The sequence below is a fragment of the Lepidochelys olivacea genome (assembly GCF_965140295.1).
Source record: "Lepidochelys olivacea isolate rLepOli2 genome assembly, chromosome: 25".
NCBI lineage: Eukaryota > Metazoa > Chordata > Testudines > Cheloniidae > Lepidochelys > Lepidochelys olivacea.
The window spans coordinates 19,451,643-19,470,012 of NC_140435.1; the positions used below are offsets into that span (position 1 = coordinate 19,451,643).

Sequence of the window (18,370 nt, forward strand, 5' to 3'; positions counted from 1 at the left end):
CCCTCGACCCAGGGTTTAAGAATCTGAAGTGCCTTCCAAAAAATCTGAGAGATATGAGGTGTGGAGCATGCTTTCAGCAGTCTTAAAAGAACAACACTCCAATGCAGATACTACAGAACCACTGAAAAAGAAAATCAGCCTTCTACTGGTGGCATCTGACTGCCAGTGGGCCATGGAGCCAGGCCCATGCTCAGAACGGGCCCCGTCCTGCTCTGCTTGCACTGTGACCTGAGACCCCGCCAGCCCACTGGCTCCCCCGCCCACCACTTGCTCTTCTCTGCCTGCCTGCCAGCTGGCAGAGGGCTCCTCTCCACCTCCTGGCCCCACCCACTGGCTTCTCTCTATCTCCTGGTGGGATCCCAGGGCACCTCCAGCTAAAGGCAGTCTTTGCTTCCCACCACCTGTGGGGCCCCACCTGTCTCTCTGGAGCTGAGCTGTCTGGGACTGGTGCAGAAGCCTGGCCAGTCTCAGTCAGTGGCAGAGACAGTGTTGGGGTCTTGGCTGGGCCCCTCCAGGCAAGTGGATCCTGAGGGAGCCCGCCTGGGGCAGGCCTTAGCCTGGCTGATCATGCCACTTCCAAGGGGCCGGAGGGATTCCCCATCCCTGGACCACCCCGACTGCACTGGTGGCGCAGCCCAGAAAACACAGTCGCCTCCTAGCAGGACCAGTGAGTGCAGCTGGGCGTGGGTCTGTGGAGGGCCTGGGTGGGAGTGCTGGGCTGTGAAGATCTCTATGTGTTGGGGCACTAGGGAATGGGGTTCTGTGTGGGATGCTAGGCAATTGTGGTGGGGCTGTGGGTAGGGGGGCGCTGGACGGGGTGGTGGTGTGCAGGGTGCTATGCATTTGTGGCAGGGTCTGGGAGACACTGGGCATAGCAAATCCAGGAGGGCTCTGACTATAGGGAATCGGGAGGGTGTTCTGATGTTGGGTAGGGGGGATGTGTGGTACAGCATTGACCCAGCCCTGAGGAGAAGGAGCACACTGGCAGCGTAAATAGTGCCCTCACACTGGGCTGGGCAGAGCGGGCCACCCCTGCCATGGCATGACCCTAGCCGGCCCAACCCCCCCGCACCATGCTCCATTGCCCCCATGGGGGCCCACAAAAAGTTAATCCAGCCCTGCTCAGATGATGAAAATAAACATGCATCAGTCTGCACTGCTTTGGACTGTTATCGAGCAGAACCTGTCATCAGCATGGACGCATGGCCTCTGGAATGGTGGATGAAGCATGAAGGGACATACGAATCTTTAGGGCATCTGGCATGTAAATATCTTGCGATGCCGGCTGCAGTAGTGCGAACGCCTCTTCTCATTTTCAGGTGACATTGTGGACAAGAAGCAGACAGCATTATCTCCTGCAAATGTAAACAGACTTGTTTATTTGAGCGATTGGCTGAAGAAGAAGTAGAACTGAGTTTTACATTGTTGTAGGCTCTAAAGTTTTACATTGTTTTATTTTTGAATGCAGTAATTTTCTGTGCAAATTCTACACTTGTAAGTTCAACTTCCATGATAAAAAGATTGCACTACAGTATTTGTATTAAGTGAATTGAAAAATACTGTTTCTTTTGGCTTTACAGTACAAATGTTTATAATAAAAAATAAATATAAAGTGAACACTGCTCACTTTATATTCTGTGTTGTAATTGAAATCAATATATTTGAAAATGTGGAAAACATCCAAAAATTTATATAAATGGTATTTTATTATTGTTTAACAGTGTGATTCATTTTTTTAAGAGCTTGACAGCCCTCATATTAACCCTTGATAATCAATTAGAGGAAACTGAAATACAGGGAGGGGAAGTGAGATACTCAAGGCATGTTAAGGAGGACTTGTGGCACCTTAGAGACTAACAAAATTTTTTGAGCATAAGCGATGAAGTGAGCTGTAGCTTACGAAAGCCTATGCTCAAATAAATTGGTTAGTCTCTAAGGTGCCACAAGTCCTCCTTTTCCTTTTGTGGACACAGACTAACACGGCTGCTCCTCTGAAACCTGTCAAGGCATGTTGGTAGCAGAGCTGGCAATAGAACGTGAGTCCTAATTCCCACTCCTGAGCTTTAACCATTAGTCCATGTTTCCCTCTGTAATTAACCCAGGTTAGCCAATATGGGGTAAGATTTAATTCCTCACATTCAACATGTGCATCTTCATTCCTCTAATTCTTCCCCGGTTCTTCTGTCCTTCTGCAACTGGGCCTGGGTTGGGCGGGAGACCAGGACTCCTGGGTTCCACCCTCGGGGATGGGAGGGGAAAGGGTGTAGGATGCTATGCCCAGCCCGGGGGAAGGCCGTGGGGACCAGGACTCCTGGGTTCTATCCCCAGGGATGGGAGGGGGGAAGGAGGACTCTGGGCTCCATGCCCAGCCCGGGGGAAGGCCGTGGGGCCCAGGACTCCTGGGTTCTATCCCCAGGGATGGGGCTCCATGCCCAGCCCGGGGGAAGGCCAAGGGGACCAGGACTCCTGGGTTCTATCCCCAGGGATGGGAGGGGGGAAGGAGGACTCTGGGCTCCATGCCCAGCCCGGGGGAAGGCCGAGGGGACCAGGACTCCTGGGTTCTATCCCCACGGGTGGGAGGGGGGAAGGAGGACTCTGGGCTCCATGCCCAGCCTGGGGGAAGTCCAAGGGGCCCAGGACTCCTGGGTTCTATCCCCAGGGATGGGAGGGGGGAAGGAGGACTCTGGGCTCCATGCCCAGCCTGGGGGAAGGCCGAGGGGACCAGGACTCCTGGGTTCTGTCCCCAGGGGTGGGAGGGGGGAAGGAGGAGTCTGGGCTCCATGCCCAGCCTGGGGGAAGGCCGAGGGGACCAGGACTCCTGGGTTCCACCCCGACTCTCTCCCAGGGGTACCCTACCGAGAGTCCCCACCCCGAGCAGACGGGCCCCGCCCCCTGTACCGCCCCCTAGCGGCAAAGCCAGGAGGTCTCGGCGCAAGGACTGAGCTGGAGCCGCCCTTTCCGGTTCCGGGCCCGGTCCGGAAGCCGCCGCGATGATCGGGGACCTGCTGCTCTGCGGGTACCGGGGCGGGATACCGGGCCTGGGGCTGGGGGCGGGCGGGAGTCCCCGGCGAGCGCCTGGCTCCCCGGCCGCTCTAACCCGCGCTCTCTCTCTCTCTCTCCCCCCTTAGGACGCTGCTGCTGAACGCCGGCGCCGTGTTAAACTTCAGGCTGTGAGTGGGGCGGGGGCGGATCGGGCCCTCCCGTAACCAGCCGCTGAACGGGCCGCCGCTGGGTCCTCTCGGCCCCCGGCCCGGGTGCCCGCGGCTGCCCCGCTCGCCGGGCCGGTGCTGCCCTCCCCCGGCCCGGGTGCCCGCGGCTGCCCCGCTCGCCGGGCCGGTGCTGCCCTCCCCCGGCCCGGGTGCCCGCGGCTGCCCCGCTCGCCGGGCCGGTGCTGCCCTCCCCCGGCCCGGGTGCCCGCGGCTGCCCCGCTCGCCGGGCCGGTGCTGCCCTCCCCCGGCCCGGGTGCCCGCGGCTGCCCCGCTCGCCGGGCCGGTGCTGCCCTCCCCCGGCCCGGGTGCCCGCGGCTGCCCCGCTCGCCGGGCCGGTGCTGCCCTCCCCCGGCCCGGGTGCCCGCGGCTGCCCCGCTCGCCGGGCCGGTGCTGCAGAGGGGAGTCGTGTCCCCCCTGCCTTGTGGCACCTTCAGCACCAGCCAGGGTCTCCACCCTCCCAGTCACTCCTGGCAGGCTGCTGTCCCCCAGGGCTCTGGTGGGTCGCACCACGGTCAAACTCTTGTTAGGTTAATTGTCTGGTCCCAAACCCTATGGACTCCCGCCTAGGGCTGGTACTGGCAATGCGTGTCTGCTCCCAGCAATGTGGAAATAACTCCTGTGTCCCTGCAGGAAGAAGAAAGACGCTCAGGGCTTCGGTGAAGAGTCTAGGGAGCCAACTACGGGTAATAGGCTCAATGAGTGAACACTTCGTCTGGGACTCTTAGGGCATGGCTACACTTGCAGATGTAGAGCGCTTCGGGTTAAACCAGCCTTCGGAGAGCGCAGTAGGGAAAGCGCTGCAATCTGTCCACACTGACCGCTTCAAGCGCTCTGGCATGGCCACATTTGTGGCACATGCAGCGGCATTGGGAGCGGTGCATTATAGGCAGCTGTCCCAGCATGCAAGTGACTGCAACGAGCTTTTCAAATGGGGGGTGGAGTGGAGTGTGACATGAGGTGTGTTGTGAGTATGTGGGTGGAGAGAGAGTGGGTTCTTGGGGGGCTGAGAGCATGTCAGCATTCTGTCTTGTAAGTTCAGACAGCAGCAGACCTCCATCCCCACCCGCTGCTCTCTCTCTCACACACAGCCTTGCGCACTAATGGTTGCTTTGTCTCGGAGCAGATAAGCAGCTGGCTGTCAGAAACCGAGCTTTCAAAGGGCATGTCCGCATTCCTACGGTGATTCAAAAACAATGACAAGAGTGGCTACTTGAATTAAGGGGATTATGGGGCGTTTCCAGAGGCTGATCAGAGTGCAGTAATGCAACACCTCATCCACACTGGCGCTGCGGGGGTGCAGCAAACATTATTCCACTCGTGAGGTGAAGTACCAGCAGCACTGTAGCCACCGAGTCAGAGCGTTGTACGTGCCTTGCCAGTGTGGACGGGTAGTGAGCTAGTGCGCTTGGGGCTCCTTTATTGCTCTGTAACTCGCAAGTGTAGCCAAGCCCTTCGTGTGTGTAGTTTCCCTCAGTGTGGGCACTGCAAAGATGGTTGTGAATGAAGCACTTTGTTCATACAGGTGGCTTCCCTCTGATTAATCAAATCTACATGGGAAACCTCTAAGACAAAAGTGCTTAACATGAACCCATTTCTGAGACACCCAAATATGAGTTCACTGATCCATCTATAGCTAGTGACTGGCTCACCAATCTCTGCTTACAACTTGCTGAACAACATTTCCCTAGGGGCTTTGCAGGCACTGCTCTTCCTCTCAGAACTGTGACTTGGAGCAGGAGTCCTAAGGTTTACAGTGTACATTCCCTCCTGCATTTTTGGATACTAGCGTCTATGCTGCAGAAGAACTCAGTGCCTTTATGTGTTGATTTCCTCATTACTGTTTGTGCCTTTAAGTTGCCCCTATGTATTTATCCTCATTATGATGAATGATTGAGGTGGGAAGACCACATACTATAACATGTGGCCATGACAGCTGTCCTTTTCCTTTTTTGGAATGGGACGTGACCTACCTTCTGCTTTCTTTTCCTTGTTTTCTAGACCTTTGTGGGTGTTCGTGACAGACTAAACTAGGTGGTGGCCATCCCCTCCCAAATCTCCATTTCTCGTTTGTTTTGTCCTTTGTAACATTCAGTTTTTATTTTGAATTAACAGTCTATGACATGTTTCAGTTAATATTGAAAATGTGAAGTGTAAATGTGTGTGTCTGTATTTGCTGTATATGATAAAGGGTTTTTCCTTTGATTTTCTAGGTGACAATATCAGGGAGTTCTTGTTGAGTCTCAGGTACTTTCGAATCTTCATTGCCTTGTGGAACATCTTCATGATGTTTTGCATGATTGTGTAAGTAGAACCAGATGGATCTCATTGCTATAATTTTTTTCTTAAGTTAGACATCTTGGTTTTGTTTCTAACTCCTCTTCTTCTGATCCTGCTGTCTTCCTTTGTTTTGGGCTGCTCTTGAGCCTCATTTGTTTCAATTTTGATCTGCAAGGAGATGTTCACTTACCTTGTTACTTAATGATAATGAAACTCGTAATGCATGATGAATTTAGTTTCTCTGTTCATCAATAAGAGATTCAACCTTGAATCTAGTGCTTCTTACCATGTGTTGCTTAAACATGTCAGTTATGTTGGAAGACCAGGGCAAATGACGTTAGTGGTGTCTTGGATGTGAAAAAACCAAACTCTCACACAGAAAAACCAACCCCTTGGGCTAGGCCAGCTTCACGGCCTTGCAGATGCCTTCATGCTGCCTCTCAAAACCCTGGATTTGAGCCTCATGCTCAGTCTCAATGGACAGGCTGGCAAAATATCTGCTAGCGTTTCACCTGTGTAGCTATATGGTCCAATGAGTGGGAAAGCAGAACTGATGCAGATATGTATTAATGTCTCTTCTGGCAGTAGTGACATTTAATTGGATGACTAGTATACAATTATACCCAATTCTCAACTACTTTTGTGTTTTCTGTTATATCTGCTAGGTTATTTGGATCTTGAAAGTCATCCAGAAACCTGTTTGGAGAGCTTTCTTTATCTGGTAACTTGGAGGAGGCTTTTGGCTGGAAACATGACCTTTCCATAAACTAAAAGACTGCAATGTTTTCAAAATATGAACAAAGAATTTTGGTCTGTTCTTTTATACAAGGGTCTAAATGTTAAAGAGATAGAACACATTCATATTCTTGGGCGGATTGTAATAGATGGTGTGATTATTATGTAAATGAAAGTAGCTTCTTGTTAAATGGTGGGGAGCACTTTCATGGTTGGTAGACACACAAACTGACCCTCCTGGACCATATTTACCAAAAGTGTGGGCTGACTCTTGGGACTTACTGCATATCTTTTTTTCAACAGACCACAATAAATATTGGACTAACAGCAAACACGTTGACCCATGTGTATACCCTCCTCTAGCTTGCCTCTATGGGAGTGTCACCTTTTAGGCCTACCAACCTTGATGCTCAAAGCAAAATTGTTCAACTTTTCTAGCATATATAAATAACTTCTAAATGATGATGCTGGCCCAGCAACATGATGCTTGGTGAACTGTAGAACTACAACAACATCTGATGGTCACAAGAATCTCTGCTTTCAGTCACTCCTTGCTCTTAGTCTGTTATGGCATAGTATAGGCTATTTGAGGAGCCACTGCTCTATTGTCTGAGACCAATTTTGCCATTTGTAAGGCATTTTTATAAAGTTAAGCAAAACAATGTTATATTCCTGTAATTTTAATGATTGTCAGTTTTGTATCTAACTATAGAGAGCTGCGTAGCACTCGAAATATCTGGATGTCATGGGCTGCGCAATAAAGAAATAACTTATGGGAGGCGGAGAAGAATGTTGTTCACTATATCAAAGATAGTATTTGCCTGCAAACTGCCCTAGAGAATCTACCTACTGAGACAGGTAGATTTTGTGGATATGGAGTTAGCAGAGTAGAGGCCACCAGAATTATGCCTTTCTCAAGCTGGTTATAAATGTCCTTGAAGTTGAAATAACTGAGCATACAGACACTGCTACTTGTACAATTAAATTCCAGTAAAGAGGGTCCAGAATCTCAGGAACAAGCTCCAAAGAACTTGTAGGTTAAAAAAATACACATTCATCATCAAAAGAAGTAACAGGTCTTGAGATCTTAAACTAACTTCCAAGTATTATGAGAATATACACATCAGAACAGGCTGAAAAGAAAATTTTAAGAATAATTAATTCTTCAGTCTTTTTTTCTTTCTCTTCAGGCTTTCCAAGTTATGTGGTAAAACAGCATTTAAGTAAACATTTAATTTAGGCCTAAGGGAGTGATTGTACGTTAGCATATTTTTGTACTTGCTGTTAGTGCACTATCTTCTTAATAGCAGTTACAATAGTCACATTTCTTTCATGCAAAAGTGCTAAATGTAATTAAGGTTTTTATAGCTTCTGTAATTTAAATATCAATTAAATGATCTGTGTTTATCAGTTGATATGTAATATGCATGTTCTAGATTCATAGCACACATCTAAGATAGTTACCAAATTTAGTGTAATCAGACTTCTTAAATCAATGTTGGTGATTGCGTATGTGTAAATTGTTTATCTTCCAAACCAGTACTGGAGGTTTCAATAAAAATGGCTCAGATTATACATCCCTGTTGAGCTCTGGTGGATAATATATAAATGGATTTGAAGAGAGTAGTTTTATTTTTAGAGTGTTAAAGCTGCTTGGTACTCTGTTAGTTCCTAGTAGAGTCAACTAGCAAGGGCCAGGTTTCAGAGTACAGGTTTCAGAGTAACAGCCATGTTAGTCTGTATTCGCAAAAAGAAAAGGAGGACTTGTGACACCTGAGAGACTAACCAATTTATTTGAGCATTAGCTTTCGTGAGCTACAGCTCACTTCATCGGATGCATACTGTGGAAACTGCAGAAGACATTATATACACAGAGACCATGAAACAATACCTCCTCCCACCCCACTCTCAGAGTAAGCTTTTGTGAGCTACAGCTAACTTCATTGGAAGCTTACGAAAGTTTTATGGTCAAATAAATTTTAGTCTCTAAGGTGCCACAAGTCCTCCTTTTCTTTTAGTAAGAGTCAGTTTCATTGTAGAACTGCCGAGAAGGTCTAAGAGTTAATTGGTTTGTCCTGTAATTGTGACTTCTTTTTTTTTTTTCTCCAGCATTTTTTATTTTTATTTATTAATTGAAATTGGCCTCCCTTGGTAAGTAGCTTTGGTGTCCTCTACAACTAAAATAATTAAGGGATAAATAAATAGCTGTTTATAATAAAAAGCCCAGCAGTGGAACCTTCCTAGTCATAGTTCCAATTGACCAGTCAAATCAGGAAGCTTGCCTAAGAGAGCAAATTTTACACTGTGCCCAGAAGCTTCCTAAACTTCATCTCTGGAATGATCAGGCCCCATAGGCATAGGCTCTCCACTTTGAAGAGCCTGATACCAGCCATGAAAATTAACTCCTAGAATGGAGAGGAATCCAGGGGGTTGTAACTTCAGAGAAGGAGAGAGAAGACTCTGATAAGTGGGTCCTAGGCTATAGACTGTAACTAATACCTTGCACTGTACAATAGGTAGTACATAGGTACTGTATTATGTGCTCCAGAAGGTGCTCAGTGAAGAGGAGCAGCTTTATTCCGCTCTACCTGAAGTTTTTGTACCTTTTTTGGGGGTAGCCCCAACCAGAATGAATTGCAGCAATCTACCAAGATTGATAAACTGGGAAGGATTTCTGCTGAGAGGTCTGTACCACAAAGGAAAGCTTGCAGCCCCAGGCTAACTCTAAATGAACGAGACCATATTTTAATTTGTAACTCTTTTCCAATTGTTGTATATAACACCATGCCTGACTGCCTTTTTTTTTTAAAAAACTCTCTTATGTTTGTATTTAATCTTTTCTCAGAAAATATGGGAAAAGTAAAGTTTTTATACGGCACTGTAAATGTTTGATAAAGCACTGCACATAAAAATAGAATCCCTGAAGAATTTTCAGTTTCAGGCTCTGAACCTGCAAACATTTATGCATGGGTTTAACTCCATGCATATTAGTCCCATTGAGTTATGAGCACAACGTTTTTAAGCAAATTGGGGCTTAAATAAATATAAGGATAAGAGCAGATGACAACTACAGGAAGGGTTTAAGGGATGGTGAGAGAAGACAAGATCACACTTCGTCATCGGGTTGAGTAATTCAGGTATTTTGGGAGTAATTCTGTGTCTGTCATAGTCCTGTCTGAAACCAAACCATGGGATGAAGATGTGGCTACTTCCAACACTGCTTTCTCCTACAAAACCAAGTAATAAAAACATGCCACTACAAAGGAGTGGACACCTGTGGACAGTTAAATATTATAACATCATAGGTTAGAAAGTTGGCAGTAATGAACGTTGCATTCTTGAGAATGGGTCTAATGCCTGTCTAAGGGCAGCTGACCTTTCCCTTTACTAAGAGACACATTAAAATCTCCCTCCTGCTCATCCCTAGCCATGATTGGCAAGGATCTTGAGATATTTCAGTTTGCAAAGAATAATCTTTAGGATGGGGTTATATTTGAAAGTTCAGTTGTCCCATGCACATCTGTTGAAAAGGGGAGAGATGCTGTCCTTTCCACGGTATGCAGGGGATGGAATCCCATTAAAATCTACTGTTTTTAGAATCCATGACTCTCAAAGTATTTCCACCCTAATTTTTATCTACCTTCCTCAGTGAATACTTAGCCAGTGTATTGAAGAGGATGGTCCTACAGTTTATAAATAAGCCACTAGAGGTCCCCTTAATCGTCAGAGTAGCACTCAGCTCTATTTTGTGTCCACCATTCTTTTGATTTGTATCAGTTATTCAGAGCAATGTTTTGTAGATGTGAAGTTCTGGTCAATTCCATGTAGAACAAGTAGCATTCTCTTCTCTAAGTAACACTTTTCAATGTGTTTTAATTTAGGAGGTAGAAAATGTTCAAGCTATACTAACACTGCAAATATAGCAAACTATATTATAGCAACAAGGTAGGTGAGGTAATGTTTTTCATGAGACCAACTTCTGTTGGTGGAAGGTACAAGCTTCCAAGTTACACAGAGCTCTTGTATAGTAACTATATGTATAATAAACCATATTCTGATTAAATGGATGATATAATGCAATGAAGCATTGATAGTAGTCACTTTAGCAGATGTTATAAGTGTAATAGTTAAATGTTTATACATGTTATCATTGCAGTTATACACTGTTGCACTGAAACTGATTAAAATTGTTTGCTTTGAACTACTTATTCTTACGATGCACCCAAGAGTTTAGATCCTTGATTAGTGTGGCATACCACTTAGTGACCACTGATTTTCAGAGTGTGGGATTTATGGCACAGCTTTACTTTTTGTGTGGAATGAAATTTTAGATTGTGAATTTCTCAGGGCAGGGCCTGTTTTCTTATTTGTGCCTTATACAGAGCTGAGCAGATAGTGCAAGTATGACTGTTGTTAGATATCTGGCTCCATGTGTGTGTTCTCTGTGTGCTGTCCCAACCAGATAGTTGGCACAGCAGACTTCAGTCAAACTGTCCGATGACCACAGGATCCGTTAAGGTACGAAGGCGCCCGGCCAAGTTTATTGTCAATGAAGCATGGTAATAGCACTTGGCAGATTCTGAGGCTACTAAGATGTATGTCTGTGATAATGGATGCAGCTCAATAAATGGCGGGACTTTCCATTCCCCCTTACGCTGGCCAAAGACACTCCCTCTGAGATACCTTTTTATACATCGTTACAAACAAGTTATGTATTGCCCCGATGTATCTGGCCGCCACCCATTGCCTTGTACCTGTTGGTTTGATCAAAACATCTGTATCCCTCATGCTATCATCCTGACCTAATCTTTAAGATGGGTCAGCATGTTCCTGTTATCTTTGGAGGATAGGTTGGTAGTGGGGTGTTCAAGTACCACCCTTCTGGAATGTGTTTGCGTGTATATTATCGTACCTAACACTACTTAGGAATTGTGTTTCTGCAATATCAGCCCTGTTGCCAGATTCTGTGAGTAGGGTCTAGTTCACAGCCTGACTTTGCTTTATATTAGGAAAACTTTACGACTTTAGCTCAGGCCTCTGATATAAGGCCTTATGTGTCTTTCTTTGTATTTTGTAAACTCAGTCCTTTCCACAAGGCTTAAACTATGCAGGCTCTAGCAGTTGCTTCAATGATCATTTTAACCACTACAGTGAAAATTAGTGGAAATCCTGATTATGCAAGGGGTATAAAAATCATCATTTGCCCAATGGTATATGCCTATCTCTCAGATGTGAGAGGTCAAATGTGACTACACAAAAGGCAGCCAAAAAGCAAATTAATAGGGGCAAGGTGTGGTAGTGATTATATGCCAAATATAATTCTTTCGTGAATATTCTAGAATTATTTAGCATCTATTGATTTCCCTTTTCCAGTAGACGCCACCAGAACATAAACGGACTCTCCTGAGGTTTTAAACAAGTGCAGCTGCTGCTGGGAGAAGAAAATAGGTTTTCTCCTCCCATATCCAGAACTTTGGTTCTTTGGCAGCATAACTATAGCTTGACTTGTTGGGGATGCCTAGCTTTTAGTTTTATATACTTAGCCCTACCAATAGATTGCATCTTAGTTTGGTGAGATGTTTAAAAATGTTATGTGATGGGGAGATTTAATGTAGACAGTGGCTCATAAAATTGACACAAATAGAATAGGGACCTTTAGGAATGTATCTGTGGCCATTAAAGCCCTTGAAAGTAACCTGATTCAAATTATTCTGGGTGTATGTTTTATCCTACAAAGAGTAATGAGGTCCAATCTGTTTAAGGGTTTTTTGCACTGCTTCAGATTGCATTGGCATGCAAGGGAGACACTATGGTGTGTGTTATGACTAACACCATTACTTTCTTGAGGCTGCTGCCAGCAGGAAGATTATGGAAATGTTTGTTTTTAGTAATGGCCGTTTTCTTCAAATAGTGTTAATTATATCATCTGCTTTTCAGCTAGAAAGACTCACTGTTGTCACTCTCTTTACTAAGGGTACCTTGCATTAAAGAAAAATCTTAGCTGTCTGGTTTTGCAGAGGCTATTCCCCCCCCCCCCCCCCCCCGTTACTGCCAGGACAAGTGCCCATCTCTAAGCGAGAGCTGGAGATCAAACCACGGGCTTTCTGTGAATACTCTGTTTAATCTTGGCCTGTCCCATCACCCTTGCTGGCTTCAGCGGGGCTTTACTGTAGCCGCACCCCTTGGCCATTATCCCTTGAGCCGCAGCCCCCCCTTATGCCCGCCGCTGCCCCAGCTCTGGGGCTGCCCCCGAGTCCTGGGCTGGGCCCCCGCCGAGCAATCTGGGGCCGGCAGCAGCTGCTGGGGCTAAGGGGAAGGCCTAGCGGGCTCCGTCGCTGTCGCTCCGGGGCAGCCCAGCGGACGCTGGAGCCGCCTCCCCCGCCGGCTCCGTGTTTCCCGCTCCCCCGGCTCGGTAACGTGCGGGGTCAGGGCGCTGCCTTCGCCTTGGCGCTGTACGCTGCCGGCCCGCCTTGGGCGCATGCGTATTGCGAAGAGGAGGCCTTCGCTTCTACCGAGCATGCGCACTTGCTCAACGTGCCTGTGCGTGCGTTTGTACGTCACAGTCGCGCCGTGCGTAATGGCGTCGGGTGGGTCCCATGGTGCCTTGCGCGGGGCTGGCTCTCCGAGTCCTGCCCACAGTTGAGTTCGGCCCCGAGCTGAGCAGACGGGTCCGGCCTAGTCCTGCCGCCTCGACCCCCCCTCGCGGTCGCGTCTGGCTCCGAGCGCCGCTCCCCCCGCCGCGCGGGGAGCGAACATGCGGCTGCGGCGCCCTGAGGAGGCTGCTGCCGGCGAGTGAGGAGCCGCTGCCCCGGCCCGGCCCGGCCCCGCCGCCTGCCCGCCCCGGCCGCAGCCGCCCCGCTTCGCCCAGGCAATGACAGCGGCTCCGGCCCCCTCCCCGCAGCAGATCAGGGACCGGCTGCTGCAGGCCATCGACCCGCAGAGTAACGTGAGTACAGACCTCCCCTTCCCCTTCCCCTTCCCCGCCGACCTCCCCCTCCCCCTCCCCGGGCCGGTGGGGGTGGGGGCGCGCTGCCCCCTGCTCCGCCGACCTCCCCTTCCCCCCCTCCCCGGGCGGGTGGGGGTGGGGGCGCGCTGCCCCCGGCTCCGCCGACCTCCCCTTCCCCCTCCCCCCCCCTCCCCGGGCGGGTGGGGGTGGGGGCGCGCTGCCCCCGGCTCCGCCGACCTCCCCTTCCCCCTCCCCGGGCGGGTGGGGGTGGGGGCGCGCTGCCCCCTGCTCCGCCGACCTCCCCCTCCCCGGGGGGCGCTGCCCCATAGATCGTGCCGTCCGCGAACCGGTGACCCTTGTGGGTGTGTTGCGAGCTCCTGGTTTCTGGCCTCCCGGGAGGCGCCTATCCCGCCGGCAGCCTGCATGCCGGTTCCCCGGGGTCCCCTCCTCGCGGAGCAGCCCTTGACCGGAAGCTCCGGCCGCGGGTGGCGCAAGGGGAGCCTGGTTTTCCTGGCTCCCTTCTTGGGATGTTCCGGAGTCCGCGGCGTTTCGTCTCCCTGTGTGAGGGCCCAGGATTCCCGCGCCCCCAGGACTGGGGGTTTCCCGAGGCCTGATCCCCTTGCCACAGGGCCGGGCTTGCCGGTGCGTGTGCTCCCGCGGGCAGGGCTGTGGGGCCGGGGACCGGGGGCAGATGGTAACCGGCCATGTGGTGCGGAGCCGGCCTGCGCTCCGTACTCCAGCCCGCGGCTCTGGCGCGGCCTGCAGGGGCTCTGGGCTGTCTGTACTGGGTTTTCCTATTCTGGCTCCTTTGGGAAAGCGGCGGGACAGGGAGCTTTCCGGCCTCCGCGCGGAAGGAGGCGGCGGCAGAGCAACCAGTGTCCGTGCCGAGGCTGCTCTGCGTGCGCGATTCACTCCCGAGGGGGCATCCCAACGGTTCTCCCTTCTTCACTCCATAAAAGACCCTTGGGGAGGGGTATCCTCCAGTGGTTTTGGCACCCCTGACCTGTCTGCCCTCTCTGGAGGGCTCCCACCCTTTCCCTATTTCGTGTTCCAGCCTCTCTTTCTACCCCTATATCTACACCCGCGGGGGGCACTCCCAGCAAACCCCTCTGCTCTCCACTGCATCTTAGCACACCCTGGAAGGGGCTTCTTGTAATTTCTCCTTCTATTCCCTGACCCACAAGCTCCCACGCTTAGGGACTTCATTTGATGCAGGTTAGTGTCTCAGATAAGATCCTGATCTGGAATTACAGGACTGTGAGGCCCTTGAAACTTTTGGGGCCATCTCTGGGGCTAGGGCAGAAGCAGGCTGTGAGTTCCCGAATACTTTACAGTTGGGGGTAAAACATTCTTGGCCTTTGCTTTGGCTTTATTCTTTTCTACAGGATAAGCTTATTAGCTAGTTTGAAGATGCAGCATAAGCACAGAGAACCTGGTGTACATTTTACCTTGTGCTTTAAATAATTAAACTTAAAATTTTCTGTTTCAAATTAGTGGTACATAGGGGCTGTAGGGTTAGTTTGGATCAGCAGCACATCAAAGTCCATGAAAGCTTATGCTCTAATAAATTGGTTAGTCTCTAAGGTGCCACAGGTACTCCTGTTCTTTTTACATCAAAGTCTGCAAGTTGCAAAGTAGAGTTCAGTTCATATAACATCTGAGGTTGGCTATGATGGAGCCTAAGTGTGCGCAAAGTCTAATGCTATACACCAGGTTTCAGAGTAGCAGCCGTGTTAGTCTGTTTTCGCAAAAAGAAAAGGCGTACTAGTGGCACCTTAGAGACTAACCAATTTATTTGAGCATGAGCTTTCGTGAGCTACACCTCACTGCATCGGATGCATTCAGTAGGAAAAAAAAAACCAATGCATCCGATGCAGTGAGCTGTAGCTCATGAAAGCTTATGCTCAAATAAATTGGTTAGTCTCTAGGGTGCCCTCCTTTTCTTTTTGCTATACACCAATACATCATGCCATCCTCAGGGTGGGCAGGTCTCTTTTCCACTTGCCGTAGGGCAGATGGAATTTGATATATCAGTTCACACATACCTGTGTCTTAGAGAAGTTCTCTTTTTATTAGGAGCAGATGTATGTGTCTCAGTAATAAAGTGGGATAATGAAGTGAATGCAGACTGAGGATGCTACAACAAATTATACACATAATCTGAAAACCAAAAAAAATCAGCTCAATCACTTCATGTTTATTTTCCTAAACATCTGATCTTGGACTAAAAGATCCTGTAATAAAATAAATAATGTTACTTATTGAAGCATTTTAAAGATAAAGCTGTCCAAGAATGCAGTACTTGACCCTAGTTGTCCCTCAATGCAGTTATTACAGCATTGTTTTAAATGAGGTCTGTCATACTGTGCCCTGTGCAAACTCATGAGATCGGGATCTTTCAGTTTAACAGGCCACAGGAGTAGCACATACTATTTTAAAGCAATTTATCTTTAATCTTCTGTTCCTATGCACCCTTTATAACCTTTGGTAATGTCATTAAAATGTACTATACACTGACCCTCAGCAGTGCTGGATATTGACAGTTACTGATCCCAAAATGTGGAAGTTAATCAGAATTGTAAAACTTCATGTAATTGATTTTACAGAGTAAATTAATCTATAGGCATTTGTTAGAGTTTAAATAGAAAACATCTAGGCATAGCATGCTGTGAGTGCTGTAGATTATTGGGAGAGGAAGTGCCCCTAAATAGTAAATTTTTTTTTACCTCCATCTCAGTTACTAATTAAGAACTCTGAAGGGTATTTCAGAGAGAGCAGTTTTCAGGGGGCAGGAGGGAGCGATGGTGCCAGGCTATAATCTTATTGCCTGGCAGTTCAGAAAACAAGTGAAAAAACCATATGAAGTGAAATATGGTTCCTGACTGCTTGCTGGACAGCCTGCCAAACCATATGTCAAAATCTTGGATTTGCTGACTGAGGCAGTATATTGCTCATGAGGTTAAACTGTACAGTTCTGGCCTCATTTTCCACGTAAAGGTCTTCAAGCAGATGGAAGATGGATAGATTTCTTGTCCTGCATTTGCTATTCAGTTTGTTTCATACTGAATTTTTGGATGAGTACAGTGTCTAGAATGTGTAGAGTTGCTTGTTTATAAGGAAACTGAGTCAGGAGGCTAATTCTTACTTTTGCCATCAGATCAGATACATCAGTCAATCAATGTACGTAGGACTTCGAAGTATTAAACAGATCAAAACCTTGACCTTGTAGGAAGGAGATACCAATCTATAATACAGCTTCTGTTTTTTAGAAAATGTGTTAAATTCAGGTCGTCCCTGCATTAGTCACTTCAAATCTTTCCTGGCCTCAGTAATAGAATGTAAGTGCAACTTTCAAGGTTTTAATAGGTGCAAAAATAACCATTTAGTGGGGAAAAGGTAAGTCAAAATATTTATGTACCAATGGCTTTCTTCTGGCACTAATGTTACTTGTTTCTAGCTCTGCTGAACCTTCTTTGTTCTAGAGCTCTGTCTAATGTTTTGGAATTCAGAATTATTTAACTTGTATTTGAGCATGTGTCATCTAATTAGTTTCCCATTTAAAAGAATTCATTTGTCTTTTTAAACAGTAAACTTAGCACAGTTTATGACAGACCTGTTGAATTAGTGCTTTCTATAACATATAACAATATGCAATTAAGAAATAAATATTCTGTGAATTTTTTTTACCCTCCCTCACCAGTCTTGCCAAGACCCATGAAAATGAACATAAAAAGAGCATGTATTTTCAGCACTACTGCTGCTTGGAGTGCAGTTGTGGTGATGTGTTCAGATATTATGGTGATGGGGGCCATATAAGTAAGGCTATGTTTTATTCACAGGTATTTTTAGTAAAAGCCATGGACAGGTTACAGGCAGTAAACAAAAATTCATGGCCTGTGACCTGTTCATGACTTTACTATATGCCCCTAAATAAAACTTAGGCTGAGGGGCTCTGGGTGCTCTGGGGAGTGGCCCGGGGACCCCCACTGGTGCTGGGAGGGGAAGCTGGGTCGTGGTGTGGCCTGGGACCCCTGCTGGGGGAGGGGAAGGTTGGTGGGGCTGGCAGGCTCCCTACCCAGTTCTGACCGCATGTTCCTGCAGCTCCTAGTGGGAGGGGTGGTCGGGGGTCTCCACGCGGTGCTCCTGCCACAGGCACTGGCTCTGCAGCTCCCATTGGCTGGGAACCGCAGACAGTGGGGGCTGCGAGTAGTGTGTAGAGTCCATGGCCCCTCCACCTAGGATCTGTAGGGACATGCTGGTGGGACCCCCTCCCTGGTAAACACCACCCTGTGCTGCAACTCCCTGCCCCAGCCCTGAGACCCCTCCCACACACCCAAGCTGCTGCTGCTGGCCACTCTAGAAGTCACAGAAAGTCACAAAATCCGTAACCTCTGTGACAGACGCGCAGCCTTTACATATAAGTAACCAGACTGATATCTTCAGAGAGAATTAGGTTAGCAGTTAACAGCATTGATGCTGAGCTTGTGACAGGTTAGTTACCCACATAATTTAATGTACATTAATAATAAGCTGCTTATTCTGCATATTTTGATAGACTTATCCTGACCAATAATATTGGAAAAATAAGCCCAGTGTTTAAAAGTGCCTATAGGAAGGGGGTGTCTTTCATCTTAACCTTTTCAACCAAGAGCAAAGGTAATGTACTCGAGATCAACTCAATAAACTGTTAATAGACCTTGGATGTTCTAGACTCCAAAGCCTGTAAGACAGTCGTCAAATGCTGCATGGATACTGTGCAGGTAGGTATTTTAATTAAGCAGAAAACTTCAGGGGCCTGTAGCTGATGCGACTGCTAGCCTCAGATATATCCAGTGGCTGGTGATGGGGAGGCTCTGAGTTACTACAATGAATTCTTTCCCAGGTGTCTGGGTGGTGGGTCTTGGCCACATGCTCAGGGTCTAACTGATCACCTTATTTGGGTTCAGGAAGGAATTTCTCCCCAGATCAGCTTGGCAGAGACTTGGAGTTTTTTCACCTTCCTTTGCAGCACGAGGCATAGGTCACTTGCAGGTTTAAACTAGTGTTAAATAGTGGCTTCTCTGTAACTTCAAGTCTTTAAATCATGATTTGAGGACTTCTGTAATAGACCCATAAGCTCTGTCTGAGTTACTGAAGTGGATGGTCCCTTTTGGCCTTAAACTCTGAGTTTTGAAAACACTATTTCTCTCCCCCCCCCCCCCCC

At 48.0% G+C, this 18,370-nt stretch overlaps 2 protein-coding genes across 5 annotated transcripts in view; both read left to right on the plus strand.

Annotated features, from left to right (window-relative positions):
* Positions 1 to 2,906: 2,906 nt before the first annotated feature.
* Positions 2,907 to 7,800, plus strand: SMIM7 (small integral membrane protein 7; the record flags this gene model as incomplete). 2 transcript variants are annotated; one of them, XM_084614822.1, is made up of 5 exons in its annotated part: positions 2,907 to 3,016; positions 3,129 to 3,170; positions 3,840 to 3,892; positions 5,420 to 5,510; positions 6,152 to 7,800. In XM_084614822.1, the coding sequence occupies exons 1-5, from the start codon at positions 2,991 to 2,993 to the stop codon at positions 6,165 to 6,167; spliced, it is 228 nt and encodes a 75-aa protein (XP_084470948.1). In that variant the 5' UTR covers positions 2,907 to 2,990. The 2 variants fall into 2 exon arrangements, with proteins under 2 accessions (XP_084470948.1, XP_084470949.1); XM_084614823.1 differs by lacking the exon at positions 6,152 to 7,800 and having other exon boundaries at positions 5,420 to 5,514.
* Positions 7,801 to 12,835: 5,035 nt separating this feature from the next.
* The window catches only part of MED26 (mediator complex subunit 26), a 52,053-nt gene continuing 46,518 nt past the window's right edge, over positions 12,836 to 18,370 (plus strand). For all 3 annotated transcript variants that reach the window (XR_014709655.1, XR_014709656.1, XM_084614732.1), the window contains exon 1: positions 12,836 to 13,167. Coding sequence is in view for 1 of the 3 variants with exons in the window: in XM_084614732.1 (XP_084470858.1) it covers positions 13,093 to 13,167 (75 nt within the window). In the remaining 2 variants the exon portion in view is untranslated. The remainder of the gene's footprint in view (positions 13,168 to 18,370) is intronic.